General features: G+C 36.0%; 1 protein-coding gene across 1 annotated transcript; it reads left to right on the top strand.

The window, feature by feature from the left end:
- Positions 1-83: 83 nt before the first annotated feature.
- Positions 84-8507, top strand: LOC117210903 (odorant receptor 13a-like). The gene is made up of 9 exons (XM_033454336.1): positions 84-153; positions 4443-4565; positions 4855-4972; positions 5046-5307; positions 5370-5534; positions 7619-7709; positions 7793-7929; positions 8008-8140; positions 8217-8507. Exons 2-9 carry the CDS (start codon positions 4497-4499, stop codon positions 8265-8267), a joined length of 1026 nt encoding a protein of 341 aa, XP_033310227.1. The 5' UTR covers positions 84-153; positions 4443-4496; the 3' UTR covers positions 8268-8507.
- Positions 8508-21086: the final 12579 nt, after the last annotated feature.

The raw sequence follows: 21086 nt of genomic DNA, 5'->3' as shown, positions 1-21086 counted from the left end.
TCAACCCCCGATCAGGGTAGTGCATGCGCGTGGGCGGCGTCGGGGTTGCTGACGCCACCGTTCGAGGTAAACGAGAGTTTGTTTTCAAGTAGCTCGATATCGGACAGGACAAACTTCTTCGTTCACGCATTTTACTGTCAGTAGTACTGAAAGGTAGGACAAACTGTGTATTAACACAGTTTTACGTCAATCGTGTAAAAGTATACCTACATACAAATAGAAACCTCCTAACTCGTGAATGGGAGAATTATTGTTAACCACAGTTCTGATTGGGGGAATAGGAACTAATAACTTTTACAAACAGGTTGTTTACAAATAAAATAATACCTGCAAAATGTGGGTACGTATTTATATTCGTGCGAATCGTGTTTGAAATCGTATAGCATTATAGAGTTTCCGTATTAAATCTTATAGAAACACACAAGATTATAAATATATAAGGTATGTATGTATGTATGCATGTAGTGGCGAAATGTTGAGTGCCGTGAGAGTTATGGGGAGTACAGCAGAGCGAAGTACACCGGACAACCTATAGTGGTGCTTCGTACTAAAGCTGCAATATGGCCGCGATCAAGTTGTCTCATGCGGTTTCACGGAGTCTCGTGTTCATAATATCTATACATATCACTGGTCGAATATCGTGCATGACCGCGATAACTTGTGGCTGCAATCTGTAACACGGCCTCTCGTCTTCAACCAGAGAGGAAATAAGAGTGTTCGCTATGTGTTGCTCACGCTCATTGTTCTGGTTGTTTCCCGACTAGTACTGCCCCCCCCCCACCACCACCCCCCATCTGCCAAATGCTGGAAGCAACTTTACTCTAACATATCCAAGAACCTATTTAATTTCATCGTTGACTAATAAATATTCGTCTGTGGTTTCACGCTGCAAGAACCTATATGTAATTGTACGGTCCTACAGAAAACTTCATACGTGCCTTTCTATCCGAGATAGGCAAGTATAAAAGTAACAAAATCGCCCAATAATCAAACTACGTTGTCTTAAAAGGAGAAATTAATTGTATACTATATTTACTTTTAGAGAAGAAACGAAACGGCCCTTTCGAAACGTCCTTTCGAACGGTAATGAATCAAGAGAGTGATGCAATAATTTTAATATATTCTCAATACACAAAAGTTTTTCTTAGGTTTAATATGAAATTTAATTTCTTCGCGATTATGTTTTAGTTATAAAAAACCTAGATTTCATTTTAATAGTAGTTTTACTAGTTGACGGACAGTAAATAATATTTCTGACACGACGTATCTGTTTTACATGCCCGTTCGTTTACAGTAATGATAAAAGTAGAAGAACAAATTGACCGTAGATAAGAATCGACGTAACGATAGATTTCTGATCCATAACATTTATCCATCTTACTTTCATCACTGACCTAATGACGTAAAATTTATTAATTCTATGAATTTTGATCCAAAATTTAAAATTGGTAAGATTATACATATCAAGATTGGTAACCTATCACAGAGGCGCTTAATTGATTGTCCACGAGCAACACCTGTCCTTCCGAGGTGTTCCCGAGGTATCCAGCGACTGTCTTTTTGTTTATATATCGAACATTAAAGCAACGGCACGAGACAAAAAAAGACAAAAAAAAGAAAAGGACATTGTGCTAGTGCATTATTGTGTATCGCGTTCCTATCCGTCTATATTGCCTTTGTTACGTAAACGCCTAATGTTATGTCCTAGAAGCTAGGATCCGCTTACAATAGAGTGTGTTTGTATCGTTAAATGACTCCTAGTAGTGTAAATTTTAAGAATGTTATATATCGTCGCAGTTCCTTTCATATTACTTAGAATTATTGGAAACCACGTTATTGGCCTCATTTTGTTGCTTGGATACAAGTTAACAGGTGCAACATATTTACGATAACTCCTATCCATAGGTTGTCGGTGAAGCATACCTGATTAAATCTTTCAACCATTTTTGGGAATTTCCGTGAGCCTAAATCTTGACATTTCGTTGATCGAGGATGGTTGCTTTCGTCTGTAACAAAACAAACGTTGCCAAAAGCGTGGTTAGTGTTGCAATATATTTAGCATTCAGCGGGAAAGATTTCGTCAAGCAGCATAGTCATTTGGTTGGAGTGCTTGAGGGTGGCAAATTTTATTATTATTTTTCGCATTGTCATACGATTGATTGGCACTTGACAAGCTATTCTGCATAACCCCATTAGTGAAAAAGTGCTCGGTGATGTGATCGGACGCGTTTCAATATTAATTCTTCATTATCAAATTGTTGATATAATCGTTGAAAATCACGTTACCTAGGAATCATCTCTGCACGTAGTGGTCTTCCATTATTCCCCACTGGATTCCGACATATTTCACGAGCTTATTTGTAGCTTCCTGCTGTTTCGTCATTAACGCGCTATTTATAATACTTTCTCAATGTAAACTCTTTGTAAACTTTAGTCATGTGAACAGTCGGTTTAATAATTACCAAAACTTTGACATCACTTTTCAGGAGAACGGTTGAGTTGCAGTCCGTGGTTCATGTTACAAAGTTGGTTTTCGCGACGAGTAGAATATATGAGGCAAGCAAAAATGTCTGACCTTTTGACCTTGACTTTCAAGGACAATTTTGACAAGACCTTTTCTTTAGTCAAACATTCACCGAATCGAAAATATAGAATCACGCTGTGATGATCATTACCAACAATATTTATATACCCTGTACAAATAAGCTAATAAATTTCGCGTTGACCTTACCAAGCTGACAATGTCGATTCCGACAAATATTTAAATCCTGTAACGATGCACTGTTACGTGACAATTCATTGTGATCCTCACATATGGTATTGTTCTTGCACCTTAACTCCTTTTGTTTGCGTTCACAACATAGGGTATTATATTTATCGATATATTTCAGATTGTATAATAGCTAAATTCTATTACAAAATTTTTACGTACTTATCTAATTTAATTGGAAATATTACATCGTTTAAACAATGGATTTCCTTTTTACTATCACAAACACACAGTGCAAATTTATATTAGGCTCAAACAGTTGTGCTTTAAGATGATTTGGCATGGAATATATCAAATTTATCGAACCATAGACGAAACTATAATAAAATTCTATCGTGTATTTTTCTAATTTCATCCTATATCATTACAGACTTTTGTTTTAATAGAATCAATCTAGTTATGATATATGTAATTACAAAAATTAATTCGTTTCTCTCCTATTCAATTACCTCGGCCGTAAGGAGAACGAAGATCGGGATTAAAACAACACTTTGCCTTGACAGTTTCGGCAGAGTACTCTGAAATGGCCATACTCCTACGAATGACAAAAGACGCTTGTTCAATCGAAAGGCAGGCTGCTCGAAGAAATCCATGCCGATTATCATCGCATTTCATTCATTGCTCCGACTTACATACAACGTGTGTCGTAGACTAGTGTAAAAACGAATCAATAAAACTTGCACGAAGGCAATTGACGATAATTTGCTTGTTAAATTATTAACGGGCCAGTTAATTATTTAAATAGCCGAAACAGTTCATCGTTCCGTATTCATTAAATGCGAGAGACAAGATTTTCACGTCTACCTATCCCACAAGGTTCCCTCCAGTTTCTATTCCTTTCATGTCAGATATATTCGCAAAATGATAGCTAATTAAAGAAGATTGTTGTTTCATCGTCCCTTCTTTCTTTCTTTTCGTCATTATACGCAGAACATTGTACTTAATAAGCGAAACGACCGACTGCTATCATATTAAACGAGTCGCTGAAACCAACCTATAGGAAAATGATTGCCTGCAGTAGAACGATTTTCATTTTAGAATGAAATAAACCCTTTGTGCGGACGGTGTCTTTAATCTTCTTGATGTGTAAAGCTAACAGTGTGACGTGTGAATTAATTTTATTTTTATGCGATTTTTTGATTGGAATATATAGCGGAATATATGATATATATATATATATATATTATATATATATATATTATATATATATATATATTATATATATATATATTATATATATATATATATTATATATATATATATATAATTCATATAATATACTTTCTTCTTTTCTCTTTACATCACAATAAACGTTGTGCAATTGTAATTATATGATAAACAAGGAGAGAGTTTATTGCAGGTCATCTAATTGAGATTGTTCTCTTTGAAGTACAGTAATTCCCGAATAAGTGATCATAAAACCAGTTTGCTAATGATCATTTAACTAAGTTAAGATACGTGGATCTTGTACGATCGATGAATGACAGTTCAAAGAGATAATTTCAAGCGTTTAGTGAATTATTTATACTCGTATGTTAATGAGAATTTACACGTTTTATAGAAGAATGTAATAATTTGGCATGGAATAGAATTTTGTAACTTTTCTCGAGTAATCAAACACTTTTATTTACATATTTTTGTAATTTTATATCGTATATATTGATCTTTCCAGATTAGAGGACTGTCCAATGCATGGAGTGTCAACTATGGTTTAGCCATCGAATGCATGCCACCGATCATAGCACTCTTCCTTTCTATGTCGATGTATCTCAACGCAATTTTTAACACAAAAAAGGTACTACATGCATTTATTTCGCTTAACAAAGTAATATTTATTAAGGATTGAGCGCGATTTGTTAATTTAATTAACGGGTTCTATTTGAATCGTTGCATAGGGAATAATTTTCACAAGATGAAAGCAACTTGTTTATCGTTGCAATTAAAATTTACACACGACGATGAAAAAAACTTTCGAAAATATATTTGCGAATTCCTACATTCTAGAGAATGTAGAAGACTTTTCTTTCTTAATTTCTTCTTTCTTTCTTAATTAAATGATGTTTCTCCTATTCTTCTTTCAACAGATGAAGGATGTACTCTTATTCATTAAAAATAACCATAATTACTATGCGAATCGTCCAGAAAAGCTGATTCTTCGATATTATGACGTACAAGGAAGAAAAATTACACTTTATTATGCCTGTAAGTGTCTGAGATCTCGAACTTTCTTCAGAGTTATTTAAAAGGGTAACAAATTTTCTTATTCCCATCCTAGTATACGTTTACACAACAGTGGTGGCTTACATAACGATACCAGCAATATCGCTGCTAATTGATTTCATTATACCCTCGAATCATTCTGAAGAGAAAAGCTTTCCGATTGAACTCGATTATGGCGTGGATACACAACACTATTTTTATTATCTGTTCATACATTCATACATGACAATAGCCATGATTGCCAATTTAATTGCTTCTTGTGATACTACGTACATGCTATACGCTCAACATGGCTGTGCTTTGTTCGCAATTGTGAGGTAAAGTTTACATATATCTCTATTATGTTTAAAATTCTGATGTGAAAAAGAAATTTTTCTAGTTACGAATTGAGAACTGTGCACATTTTGGATGCGAGTAGTTTGATAAATTTAAAGGATCATCGTTTATTCGAAAACTACAAAAATACCGAATTATTGCCGGAAGATGAGAAGAAAATTTGTACGAAACTGTTTCTTTGTATAAAAGAATATCAAAATGCAATAAGGTCGGTAGGCTTAGTATACGGTAGGATGGACTTGGATTCTCCCGTTATCAAAGTTTTTTGAGACAATCCTTCTGCTACTGGATGAAAAAGTGATTTGTACAAAATTTTAAATCGACCAGGCGACCAGGTACCATATCGATTTTGCAAACAATTTTTTTATTTTTGTGACTATTTTTTCCACGTCGTAGTATATATAGTAAGTATACATGTTCATCTTATCGTTGAATTTGTCTTCTTACGCTCTGTAACAATATTTATTATTATTATTTGTTTGTACGTTAGGCTCAAAGCCTAATATACAACGAGGGGTTGTTGCATTCTTATTCCTAGTTAGTTATATTATATTGCTATTTTATTATACTACTTTAACTCTCTCTCTCTCTCTCTCTCTCTCTTCATAATTAATATGTAACATCTAGTACAGCGTATACGATACAATGATATATACATACAGTACGTACTATATACAGCTATATTCACATTTATGGTTGTATATAAAAGTATCTTTTCTAATATATTAAGCTTTATTACAGATCCAAGTGCGGTCTTCTCATCTTTATCGTTGATTGTACGTAATTAAAAATGCTTTTTGCCTCTTCTTTGTTCTCGATGCTTAGTACCTGTCGGAAGTCCTTTCTCTCTTTTCTCCTCTGTACATCATATCGTTGATATCGGGGACATATCGAGATACGTTATATGGATGCCATACCGCGGAACTCGGGTATTTCACAGTAATTGACAGCCGCAGTGTAAAATACCAGAGCCAACGGACGAGGGGAGTCACTTCTGATTCCGAGACCTGATAGAAAAATGGTCGCGTTCCGCTCTTGTACTACAAAGTAGTCGTGTAAATGATAATTCATTGTAAGAACGAATTCGTCAAGTGTTAAACCAAGCGTAAATAAAGCGAGTTGTGCCACGATCGCGCGAAACAGCGATGTTTCAAACGGTTTCATGTTTCAAATTTCAAGGTTTCTTCCCTTCTCATGTTACACAGCTGGCATACTTGCGCGTCATTTATTTTTATTTCTTTTCCTTCCCTTCTGATACTATACTACATTCATGCCTCCCAGCTAAGCATATTTGAACAATTGTCCTAATCCTGTAAATTATTGGTAATACAAGGCTTAAGTATTCTTCCCCGTTTGAATTTGTTAAACTCTTTATACATATATATTTATATCATATATCGGACGGTATTTTGGGGCAAAAGCTTTATCTCTATCATCTAGGAACGTTTTGATTTCAATTTTGTTCCTTATATCGGCTATTCGATACCTCCTCCTCTGATTTTTCTAATATTCCGCTTCCTTGTAGTTCTATTAGTTTTTCGTCTAATATCGCGTACCAGTTGTACTTTTTGAAATTGCGTGAAACTGTAGAAAAGCTAAGTACCCTTCGATTTCAATGATTTTTGGATATGTACATACAAGAGCTGAACTCGCTTAGCTTTCGTGATATTGGAGAAAAGGCGCCGGTACCGCTACACCGGTATTGCTGCCTAGTACAGTCGTACGCCTGTCGCAGCAAAACAGGTCGGTATTAGTTACCGACCGCCAGCTGCTTATCTTCTGTTTGTACACGAAGATCGGGCGAGCTTAACGACTCCGTGCAGAACGTACGCATGCAAGACTGTAAGAAACGGCTATTATAATTCATTTAAAAATGAATATCATCAATGTATTCGGTTTTAGGCTAGTTGTTTCCTCAATTTCTTGTTGTTTCTTCAAGACTGCCGGCAACGCTTGCGTAAAAAGAAAAAAAAAAAAAGATAAATTCAACGATATATCTGAGACACGTGACACATATCATACTTACGATGTACCGCAACGCGGTACGGTAGAAACGAGTCACAAAAACAAACAAATTTTCAAAATCAACGTGACACGATTTGCCGTTCGATTCTAAATTTTTCATAGATTATGTATGATATTCATCTAGTGGTACTATTCTAAGGGGTGTCTTGAAAAAAAGAACTCAAGATTAACTTTTGACAAATAAGTTGAGTAAGGTCCATCCTAGTGTACAGTCATGCTGTTTGTTTCTTTCACGTCATACCGACAGATGGATTTTATTTTTCTTAGATACTGTAATCTTGTCGAATCATTGTTCGCCAAATCCATATTCGTTCAATTGTTCTTTAACGTTGTCTGCCTTAGCATTGCAGGAGTCGAAGCGAGTATTTGTACAACATTATGTAATTATAAATTAGAATATTCTTCTTTAATTCAAATCTATAAACGCTTTACGATTTTTAGACTGTAATGAAACTAGGCAATGCAGCTGATACGATACGATTTGGATCATTTACATTCGCGCAAGTTGCTCACATATTCGTCCTCTGCCTTCCTGGGCAAAGATTATTGAATCACAGCGAAGAGGTGTACAACGCGGCGTAAGAATATCTCCTTTACTTTTCTGAAACGTTTGCACTCTTATATTTCAAGAGTTAATTGATGATTAATTCATCTAGATGCGATGCTATGTGGTATATATTTCCTAAAAAGTGTCATAATTTATATAAATTTTTACTCGCAAGGACTCTAATATTTAGCAAAATCACAGCTTTCAAAGTAGCGACCATGTCAATGGAAACTTTTCTCGCGGTAAATATTTTCTATCGCGACTCATTTTATACGATGGTAAGATTATACATAATTTTATTGTAACACATACTTTCAGATTATTCAAACAGCAATGAGTTATTTTACCGTGTTGCTTTCAACTACATGAACTTTTAATGAAATTAAAAAGCAATATATTTTAGTTGCATATTTAATAAAGATCGTAGGGGTTTGATAGATAAAGAGATTGCTTTCATTTTATTTCTGCGATAAATATAAGGATACGTTTTAAAAAAACTCAGGATAACAACTGGCATGTTCAGCAACGCCAGTATTAGAAATGGAAAGTAAAACACAAAACAATTATGTATTAAAGTAAAGGTAAAGGTAATATATGGTGCACGCACATTGAAACTCGCACTTTATCTTGACTTTGTTCTCCTTCTTGGTTTTTCCTTTTTCCTCGTTGCGTTGCGGTGATTGAATTTTTGAATGCAAAGATTCGGTAAGTACAGGTAAGTGTATACGCGCGTTGTTCCTCTCGAGGTACATACATATGTGTAGCGACGGTTAGTGGATTTTACAGCATACTGCATGCTACGTGTACATCATGTAATCATAAACAATCTCCAATTATTAAATCGGCTTGACGATTTTTTCTCGTCTTCGAACATGCCAATAACCCTAGGCATTGCGTATGGGGCAGCTTTGCTTCCCTTCTTTATCCGAGCTATGATCAAATCAGGAGTAGTTGATCCCAGTATTTTAATTTGAATCTTTTTTCCAAAAGTTTGCATAGAAAATGGTTGTCTCAACGAAAAATCCACGGAATCCATTTTAAGAATCCAGTTTAAGATCGTTTTAAAAAGAAGATTCGGTCGAAACTGTAGAAAGACTGACTAGGCTTCGATTTCGATGATATTTCGACATGTTGTAGAAATCAATATTTCAATCAACTTTTTCCTACACACATAAGGAGCGAACTCGCATAAATTTCGTCGAGAAATATTCGCGATAAGTTACCAGTATCACTGCAGTGAATACTACTTACAGTTGGGTAACATCTGTGGCAGCGTATGCATTAGTTGAGTTTAACTAAACTAAGTAAGACGACATTAAAATTATATGCAACACAGAGAAGTCGACATAGACGCAATAGCGTCGTAACAAAGGCAATACGTCGATTGGATCTTTTATACGATATTGAATTTATTCGAAAGTATTAGAATAGTTTATTGGACAAAGTGATCGATCCGAACTCTACGTAGTTCATAACGGTGACTCGGTCGTCTGACGAGCGCATGTTCCACTGTTGCAGAGTTTTTCGTTGGTCGGAACTATGTAAGATATTTTGTGTATATGGAAATTTAACGCAAAGGTACGTTGATCGCAAATTGTGGTAAATACAATGCGAAGGGTAATTCTAATTATCTCATGCCTAGTTATAGGTTATCATTATCGTTATAGGTTTGTTTTTCTTTGTATAAATTGCTCTGCGAGCATGGATGGACGATGCATCTGGAGAAATGGACTGTGACGAGTAACAACGAGCAGCAAGAGGATTAACAAGAGGAAGAAGGAAAAGAGAGTTTAATCGCTGACAATGAGAAAATGTATTATCTCGTTGGTTGCGTGCGAGCGTGGGAGAAAAAGTATGAAACGAGGAAAGGGTAGAAAGAAGTAACTCGTAAATGTGTAAATTAGATGTGTAAATAAAAGCGTTTGGAAATGTGAAACGTTTTGCGTAAAACAGGTAATGATAAGAGCGTAAAAATATAGGGTGAAAAGACGAGGTGTGTAACAAGGATGCGTAAATAAAATAAACGCGTTCCTAACTTGAGTGTGTGAAAGGTGGAGCGATGTTGATTCAGCATGGGAATTTGTCAAAACGTTGGTTAGTTTTGTTAGAAAATTCTAAAATATGTAAAAGGATTGTAGACGTTTGATGCGTGAAAGTTGAAAGAAGTAAGAAAAGGTTGAAAGAAGGAAAAGAGAGTATAAAATGATAATAGGTAATACGTAAGGCAATATAATTTTCCGGATAGCAAAGGAATGGATTCTTGCAGTCCAGTCTACAGGGTGGTTGGTAACTGGTGGTACAAGCGGAAAGGGGGTGATTCTACGCGAAAAAAGAAGTCAAAAATATAGAATAAAAATTTTTGTCTTAACTTTTTTTTTTCAAATTTTTCCATCGAGACAACGATCCACAGTGAGATCCGTTATAACGTACCGCGCGCGTACCGAGCGAAAATTCAAAGTCGATTTTCTCAAAAACAAAGCCTCAAATGAAAAACTTTTATTCCACATTTTCGACTTCTTTTTCGCGTAGAATCACCCCCTTTTCGCTTCTACCACCAGTTACCAACCCCCTGTATAATATAGTGGCGGATGAAAAGAGAGTTTTGCGTTTCGTCCCGGGACTACCGGAGGACTCGTCAGTAAGGCTATGCCCGGTAGTCCCTGCCTTAGACGTAGAGGGAGTCTCGCTAGGTGCGGTATTTGTATCAATCGTCCGTGTATACGACCGTTAACGAGATAGACAGACTCGTTGTCGTCGTAGCCCTCTAGTGTTGGCGGTTGGTACCCGCGGATCGCCCGGGAGGTGTTGCGCCGCGTTGATGCCTCGACCTGTCGGCGTTCTATTGATACCGATCCGCCACAATATAACGTAATACTATATGTCGTAATCGTAACGGTAGTCGCCAAGAACTCTTCGAACGCTGTCCATCCGCTGTTGGACGACACATATACGTCCACTACCACCATTCCTGCCCATTCGACCGCTACGTACGATGCTCCCGGCGCTGATGTCCAGGTGATAGCCATCCGTATCTCCGGCCCAGTCGGGAGCGTCCAGGACTCTGTATGGCTCCACCATACACCGCTAGGGCCATCGTGCTCTCCAGGATGGTTTGAAAGAGCAGGTCTTCTGCCCGTCTTGACCATCCCAGGTTGGCCTAGAGGCCTAGAATTTGTTAGCTAAGGTCCTTCAGACCGAACAAACATCTCTTTACTCAAACGTTTTCTAAAGGTTTATTGTTACTACAGGAAAGTTAGTTTTTCTCACGCATGATACTTTACACTAGCAACTTTCTATCGAGGGCGGCTAAGACCCTTCCTAGTCCACCAACCTTCTTTTATCCAATCAGAAGCAATGCATCTACTGTCTACTTACTTTCCTAACCAAAATTGTCATGAACAAATCCGACGGCCCCTTGCGTTAGACACACCCATCACCAGCTTTCCTCCGACACAGCATCGTCTTATTCTTCATTGTTAGAATAGACAACATATTATTACCGGGTTTCTATCCTTAATTCAATCATTCACTTAACTTGTACATACGCATCAGTATAATTACCTTCTTTACAAAGTTGTTGGAATAAACATTAATTTATACTTGTTAATTCAGTATAACCTCAATTGAACCACACCTATTATCACCTATTATCCTATTATCGTCAGAAATCAGGGGATCGATCAGTTCGTGGCGTCGATTATTTTAATCGTAACGGGAATTTACGACTCTCGTTGTCGTGCTATCTCGCGATCGTGTCTCTCCGCAAACGGTCGAAACAGCTCCCTTCTTATTAAAATATTATACTATTGCATCATTAAAATATTGAAACGTTAAAATATAAAATTTCTTTTATTGAGACATTAAAGTACAAACTGTTATCGTCCTTTTGTTAAGATCTTTTCGATTGATTAAGAGATCTATCCAAGTATCTGTAACTTAATATTACAAAAAAATAAGCTAAAATCTGTCATATCAAATCTAAGCGTGCAAAAGCCCAATGTGTGTTGCTTTCAAGCGATATACTGTTTCAAACGAGTTATCTCTATTATAGCTGGTACTGTAGAAATCCTTCATCAAGGCACTCGTTAAATAAGAAGAAAATTCTGAAAGAACGAAAGTCTTCGTAGAGATTGGAAAAATGAAAATTGAATAAAATCTGACTTTCCAACGAAAAATTATTTTTCGAACCTTTTTGCGATACTCGTCTTAGAATGAGAATGGAAACTAGTCAATTTGAGATGAAGATGAAGATGCGTCAGGCTTTCCCCAGATTCGAGGATAATCGTTACTCTTCCTCCGTCTCTCGTGTAATTTCTCGATGGCCTAATCGCAGCAACCTGGAGTCCATACTGAGCGTGTATCATAGTTATTAATCGCGGCATGTGATTTGCCAGGAATAACATGAAATAAATTTTTAATAAAAAAAAACCAGCTACAATGGATCGAATCATTTTATACCTTTCTGCGAAAATTCACACCCATGAAATCCCCGACAAGTCACACTCCTGTAATGATTAATTACCTAATGATTTTTAAAACAGTACGAGTTTACGGTTGTACGAACTATTTTACGAAAAAGATAGTTATCCGACGATGTTAAAAATCTGAGCATAATGGAGATGTACGTATAACAGATACTCATGGGAAAAATCAACGAGACTAATAATAAAATCAATGAATTAGAAAAATAAAAAAGCTATAGGCAAATATTTTATAATATACAGAAGCATAATCTGCAATTTATTCTAAAATAATTGATCCGAGCAAAATTTATTATGAAAGAAGGTTGCTAAATTTGATAGACATTACTATACTATAGACATCGAATACTAATCGAATAAAATCATTTAGTTAATTTTCATAGAATTTGATACTTCTTTAAGCCTAATAAATCCTTTGATAGATCTAACGAAGAATATTATTCGCTACGTAATTAATATCTGTATCACATGCATCGATGCAAGCGCTATTGAAGAAAAAAGAGCCATTTTATGTTACAACTATAACGAGAAAATTTACTCGTTTAACTTGAGAGGAATTAAAAAAGAACCTGACTTTTAAGTAAGTATTAAATAAGAATTTTAAATATCGTATACAGTGAAGTAGGTGTTATTCAAGAAAAAGGAACATTTTATTTTGTAATTAGAACGAGTAAATGAACGAATATCGATAATATAATATAATGCTTAATATGAATTTTATCTGTCTGATTATTTAATATCTTAACTTATTTCACAGTAACGTTATCGATTGCCGTTAGGCTTTGTTTCTCCTTTTTGTCCAAACCAATTGATAGTCGAAAACTAGTATCAAGGAGGTATGAATTTAGTCTTAGCTTGTAGAAACTATTAAAATGATAAAAATGGATATCGTATTAAATCGTTAAAGGCGCCAATTTACGATAAAAATTAAGAAATCGTTCAATTTGATTTTGTTATAATGGAAAAACCGTCGCCTGCTATGTGAAAATATCGTTACCGTTTGATTAACAAACCGGCATCTTGTCAAGGTATATAAGGAACACGGAAGTCGCGCGCGAGCTCTTTTGTGCCTGAAATTCCGGAGAGTGAACATCGAGGAAGAATTTAAATATAAGGTAAATAAAGAAAGAATCAAATAACAACATTGCAACCAATAATTTATAACGTCTAAACCATTAATTTACAACACTTAAGCTATTAATTTATAACATTTATGCTATTAATTTATAACATATAAACTATTAATTTATAACATTTAAGCAATTAATTTATAACATTTATGCTATTAATTTATAAGATTTAAGCTATTAATTTACGACATCTAAGCCATTAATTTACAACATTTGAACTGTTATTTTATACATTTATGCTATTAATTTATAACATTTAAGCTATTAATTTACAACATTTAAACTGTTATTTTTTACATTTGAGCCATTCATTTCTAACATTTAAACTATTAATTTCTAATATTTAAGCCATTAATTTCTAACATTTAAACTATTAATCTATATCATCTGGGTCATTAATTTGTAACATTTAAGCCATTAATTTATAACACTCAAACTATTAATTTATGACATTTAAACTACCAATTTCTAACATTTAAGCTATTAATTTATAACGTCCAAGCCATTAATTTATAACATTTAAGCAAATAATTAGCAACGATTAAACTATTAATTTATAGCAACTGAACATTAATTGACAACATGTAAAACATTAATTTATAAGAATCACACCATTCTTCAAGGAATCAATAATAAATACCTAACCGTGATTACAGCCAATTAGATCATATTGTTCGCTACATAATTAATAACTGTATCACGTACAGCGATGCAGGCGGTATTGAAGAAATAAAGCCATTTTATGTTACAATTATAACGAGTAAATTTACTCGTTTAACTTGAGAAGAATTAAACAGATACCTGACTTTTCAATAAGCATTAAATAAGAATTTTAAATATCGCAAACAGTGATGTAGGTGTTATTCAAGAAAAAAGAACATTTTAGTTTTTAAGTAGCACGAGTAAATGAACGAATATCGATAATACAATATAACGCTTGATATGAATGTTATCCGTCTGATTATTTAATACCTTAACTAATTTCACAGTAACGTTATCGACTGCCGTTAGGCTTTTTTTCTCCTTTTTGTTCAAACTAATCGATAGTCGAAAACTAGTATTAAAGAAGTGTGAATTCAGTCTTAGTTTGCAGAAACTATTAAAATGATAAAAATGGATATCGTATTAAATCTTTAAAGATGCCAATTTACGATAAAAATTAAGAAATCGTTCAATTTGATTTTGTTATAATGGAAAAACCGTCGCCTGCTATGTGAAAATATCGTTACCGTTTGATTAACAAACCGGCATCTTGTCAAGGTATATAAGGAACACGGAAGTCGCGCGCGAGCTCTTTTGTGCCTGAAATTCCGGAGAGTGAACATCGAAGAAGAATTTAAATATAAGGTAAATAAAACAAAAAATATCAAATAACAACATTGCAACTAGCAATTTACAACGTCTAAACCATTAATTTACAACACTTAAGTTATTAATTTATAACATTTAAGGAATTAATTTATAACGCCAAAACTATTAATTTATAACATTTATGCTATTAATTTATAACATTTAAGCTATTAATCTACAACATCCAAGCTACTAATTTACAATATTTAAACTATTAATTTATATCATTTAAGCTATTAATTTACAACATCTAAGCCATTAATTTACAACATTTAAACTGTTATTTTATACATTTATGCTATTAATTTATAACATTTAAGCTATTAATTTATAACATTTAAGCCATTAATTTGTAACTTTTAAACTATTAATTTATAACATTTAAGCTATTAATTTACAACATTTAAACTATTAATTTATAACATTTAAGCTATTAATTTATATCTTCTAGGCCATTAATTTACAACATTTAAGCTGTTATTGTATACATTTATGCTATTAATTTATAACATTTAAGCTATTAATTTATAACGTCTAGGCCATTAATTTACACCATTTAAACTGTTACTGTATACATTTATGCTATTAATTTATAACATTTAAGCTATTAATTTTTAACGTCTAGGCCACTAATGTGTAACTTTTAAACTGTTATTTTATACATTTAGCCATTAATTTATAACATTTAGACCATTAATTTATATCATCTGAGCCATTAGTTTAAAACATTTGAGCCATTAATCTAAAACAATTACTCCATTAATTCTTAACAGTTATACCAATAATTTATAACCACATTCTCCCATTAATTCAAAGTAGTTATGCTCTTAATTTATAACAGTTGTACCGTTAATCGGTTGTAGCTCTACATTTATTGATTTAAATCAATACCATCAATTCGTAGTGAGTGAATTAATGATTTATTTTGTTTCATTTTATTAACGAAATCTATCAAGTTTTTGAAGTACTATTTTATTTCTATATAGCATTATTTTTTAATTTTAAATACAGTATTTAATATCTCATTTCACTATTTCGTATAAAACCTGTCTTAACACAGAGTGTAATCTTAAGATGTAATTTTCCATGTCTGCTCGAAAGTAAGGAAGCAACACCATATCCATGGAATCAAGGAAGCGAGTGCAATTTAACCGAAGGCAACCACATCTTATCTGTAGCTGGACATAAGTCAGAGGACATTTCAAATCATGTTGTTGTTTTGCCTCGGAGTATCAAGACCGTTAGATTGCAAGTAATGTAAGAACAAATAAACTCCGGGCAAAATAATATCGCCGCTACAATGTCGCTTTATTATAAAATAATTTTACATCTCTGCTTCCAATGCTTAAAAACTGTATATGTAAATGGGACCCGAGCGTAGTTACCTCCTCGTGGTGGGTCCCGGTAATTGGTATCGTTTCCCAAATAATAATACACCAAGTACTATTTTGAATATTAGTATTATTATTTGAGAAACGATATCAAGCTAAAAACTACTTGAATATAGTCTGGTCTTGATCATCCAAAATAGTTTTGGTGATCTAGACCGGACTAAGACCCCCCCCCCCGCGGGGGCGCCGTGGGACATCGTGGGACACCGAGGGACATCGCGGGACACCGTGGGATGCGAGCGTTTTAGCCTTAATTAATCTTAAGATAAATACCTATGTTATGTGCATTGTAAGCTCATTCTGTACGAAGATACTTATCTATCTTGGAACGAAAAATAAATATCTCGTCTCTCGTGATGCCCTCGGGTACCACATTGGAAAAATTGTTCCCACGATTTATCGGTTCACGGTCGCTCAGTTCTTTCAAACCGTAGCGTGACGTACTCGCTCGCGCGTATTCCGGGTACGCGCGGGTCAACGTGCACTGGGCAACTCTTTGGATTCGTAAGTCGCCCCAAGTACACCTCTGTCTTCGTGACTACTCGACGACTGCTCGTCGTTTGCCTCGAATCACGGGAGTTGTCATCGCACTGATGATACCTGAGATCCGCAATACTGTCCGGTTGGTACTTCGGTACTCGGGCAGAGACCTGCTTTTCAGGTCCTCCGTAATTCTGTTCAAGTGGCGAACCCGCGGGGGTGGACCCCACTGTTCAGTTGGGGCCTTGCCTTTGTAATCCTGTTCAGCGGTCCCTCCCCGAGCCCTCACTTGCTCAGTTGGAGTGTGTTAAATTGCAGGCCTATTTGCTATATCGCTAGTATCATCGGTAGGTGCCATCGACCGTGATAAGATCCAGACGACGTGACAGGAATCGGGCGAAGGTCAATGCTTGGGCTTTCCGCTGAACCTTAGGGTTATCTGGTACACGGGAGTACGTCACGTAGGTTTGTTAGTTCTTTCGAGAGATCGTGATTTCGTTCGTTCCGGGCGCGCCGCGGTGTTTCTTTCATCGTCTGATTGTTGGGGCTCGTTTTCCAAAGTAGCCCCATTTTTTTTCTTTCGTTCCAAGTTAGACAAATGTGTCTTTGATACGGAATGTTGCGGATAGGGTTGCGAATTATTGTACGATGTTTGAACTGATCGATGTAAGCGTTGTGTGGGAGATGAATGTTGCGTTGCGTGGGAGATAGATATTGCGTCGTTTTGCGTTTGTAAAGATTCGTGTAACTGCTGCGTAGGAGATAGGTGTTTCGCGGTTAGGCTACGAAATAACTATCTCTTTACGCAGGCCCATGATCAAGTAGAGTCAGAACTCGACATTCTTGCCAATAGGTTGAATGTCGAGACCGATGCATAATGTTGAATAATTCATGGGCGGGTCTCGTGCGTAGTCACCTCCTCGTGGTGAGACCTGGTAATTGGCATCCTTTTTCAAAGATTAATCAAGTGATTAATTTTTGGAAAACGATGCCAAGCCAAGAACTACGCAACAGTCCAGTTTGGATCACCAAAAGCCTCTAAGAGAATTTTGGATGATCTAGACTGGACTGCACCGTGGGACATCGTTGGACACCGTGGGACGTCATCGGTCCAGTGTGGGTCACCAAATGCCGCGAAAAGAATTTTGGATGATCTACACTGGACTGCAACGTGGGACATCGTCGGTCCAGTGTGGGTCACCAAATGCCGCGAAAAGAATTTTGGATGATCTACACTGGACTGCAACGTGGGACATCGTCGGTCCAGTGTGGGTCACCAAATGCCGCGAAAAGAATTTTGAATGATCTACACTGGACTGCAACGTGGGACATCGTCGGTCCAGTGTGGGTCACCAAATGCCGCGAAAAGAATTTTGGATGATCTACACTGGACTGCAACGTGGGACGCCGTAGGACAACGTTGGACACCGTGGAACATCGTTGGACACCGTTGGACACCGTTGGACACCGTTGGACACCGTTGGACACCGTGGGACTCCGCGGGACACCGTGGGACACCGTGGGACACCGTGGGACACCGTGGGACACCGTGGGATATGTCTTGGCTATGTCGAATCCATTCTGAGCCCATTCTGTACAATGATACTTATCTAACTTGGAACGAGATATAAAAATCTATTCTTTTTTTCCACTGAATCTTGCGGTTATTTTGTGCACAGGAGTGCGTCGCGCGAGTCCATTGATTCTTCTGAAAGATCCCGATGTATGAAATCATTCTCTTATTTCAAGCCAATTTTTAACGAATTATCTTATTGTTTCAAATTGAGTTATAACGTCATAAACTTGCAACTTAGTAACAGTTGGATTCAAATACCTCGAAACAAGGTTTCGCGCGCGTTTGTGCAGTATTCTTTAAGTATATTTAAGTGGCGAACTTTTGAATCCTTGCAAATATTTTCCAATATTTATAACACGCGACTATAGTGTATTAGTGGAATGTATATTTCGTATTCTAATAACGAAAGTTCATAGTATATATTCTAATTGCGAACAGTATAATTCTTGCAAACGATTGCATTGCATTCGCGGTATTCGTAAGCATTTGTTCGCTATCGAGAAATATCTTACAATTTTCAACTAAATAATATTTTTCAAACTTGTTCCAATTACTTAATAATAATTTTTAAGTGTAAAAAAATAGCAGTATTTTCTAAATAAACGTTCGATAGGAAAAAGAAGAAAATTGTCGAAACGACGTTTCGCTTCTTTCTCACCCCCCTCCCCTCACCCGCCCATAAACAACCACCATTTTCACCACTGGACTTTACACGGTTCCTGCCTGATGTTAGTCTCCCTGATGATATTCGCTGGGATACCGCAGCATCCAGGGTAACGTCCTCTGTTTCTCCGCATCGAACGGTGAGTCGCATGCATTTTTGTTCCTCCGGTCACTCAATCATGTCGTAGGATGAAAGGTCCGAATCGGCACGGGTGACTGGTTGTATTACGTAGAATTTTCTGAGCATAGTGACCGCGGGTATTTTTTTATACCCGTGAGTAGTAACGTTCTTTTTTTAAATTTATTAGTTTAGGATAGGTCTTCTTGCACAGCGCGATTATAATAATTAGTTTAAATACATACACTTGAGAATATATTCGTGTTATTTATAAGCATGCATGTTAACATTCCGTATGAATATTTGCAAATGGCAAATATATACACGAATATACTTGTTTGACATAAATATACTTGTTCTTAAGCAGTGAATTAATCGTGACAATATTAAGTCACGTTCGTTTATTTCACTTTAGCTAGAATTTAAAATACGAGTTAAAATTCATTTTTTCCCGTACAAGAATATGTGAAATTTTACGTGCAAGAAGACACTTCGCGACAGGCAGATTTTTGAATCAAAGCAATAATTTTGAACACTGCTTCTGCACTTTCGAGTATATGCTTTGATAAAGAGATCGCCTGAGATTATTTCTTTCTTAGTAATATATTTGAAGTCAATTATTCCATTTGATCGAGTCACAGTCTTTTTCAATTAACGCTACCTTTATGCAATATTAAAATTTTGTTCTGATTTATTAAATTAATAAAGTAGAGTTACTTGATTACTATTAAATTAATAAAGTAAATTTAATCAGATACAAAGTAGTAAAATATAAAATCAAAGAACGTTAGTCCGTTAAATAAAAATTACACAAACTAATCATCTTTTTAGATCAGGATTTTCAGGTTTAACCCTTTCCGTGCCCATTGTCAGGATCTCATTCACGTGCCCAGGTGCTACTTGAATGGGAGAAAGACACTGGGCACGATGATCTAGAATTAAGTAATGTAATAATTTGTCAGCGACTGACGATGTGTTAGTGTATCGTGCACGACGTATTTTCCACGTTATGTGTGTGTGTTGTTAGGCCGTGGAACTGCGTCGCTTTTTTTCATTCGTTAAAACATCAAATATTAAAAATGTCGAGACATATATCGATTCAATTTACGTCTCGATACAATCACAATTTATGATAATATCGCCCACGCGATTAAGTGTAACCACGCTTTAAATATTGCCGTAAATTACAATTATAATTCCAAGTTTACTTACATTTATTTTAACGATATCATTTCTTCAGACGTGTTTTATCACGTTTTACGCAATGGTCACTAGCCTTCGTCAGTCGATTTCAGGAAAACGGTACGTACCTTAGAGTGTGCATGGTGTGTGTTAAGCTCGGGTGTCGGAGGCGTCCCGGGACGTCCTCTCTAGTGTAGGACCTTTGCGCCCGAGCGTTTGTGTGAGAACCGTGGAGCGAGTGTGTTGGTGTGTCTGTTTTGCCATTTTTAAATATAGCGCTAGGTAGGATAGGTAGTATACTTTCTGGTATGTCTGTTAATTATAAGTAGGTAGGGCCGGGCAGGTTGGCACAGTCTTTGGTCGGGTAGGCGCGTTTTCGTGTGACCAACCTGTTTCTGGAAATCTAATTTGAAAAATCGACGGTGAAACTGGCACGAGTAGAGCATGCACTCGTCTCTGGTTTTGCCTTTCGATTTTTCGAATTTCGCGGTCGCGGTCGCGAATGGGTCGAAACGAACGTTTATTGCTCGAGCACGCACATGCGAGTGAGCAACGATTACTACTGTGATCGTTGGTCAGTCCATGTGCACTCCAATCAGCTTCCGCGGTTTATATTTTTATTTTACCTTGGTAAGTTTTTTTTTTGTTTGCGATTTAGAAGTCTCGAGCTTAGATTTAAGTTTCAGCGGGCATCGCGCCCGAAGAAAGAAGAGGCTATAAGCCGAAGAGGCCCGGCAAACTGCCACTCAAGAGGGCAACTACTAATGGCTGCCCATCCTCTGGGTCATCCAGAGCATGGGAAGTCATTATTGTTACT

This window comes from Bombus bifarius, unplaced genomic scaffold (assembly GCF_011952205.1).
Source record: "Bombus bifarius isolate JDL3187 unplaced genomic scaffold, Bbif_JDL3187 scf7180000008213, whole genome shotgun sequence".
Lineage (NCBI taxonomy): Eukaryota > Metazoa > Arthropoda > Insecta > Hymenoptera > Apidae > Bombus > Bombus bifarius.
Note: the sequence above shows the minus strand (reverse complement) of the source record. Positions and strands in the feature narration are given on the sequence as shown.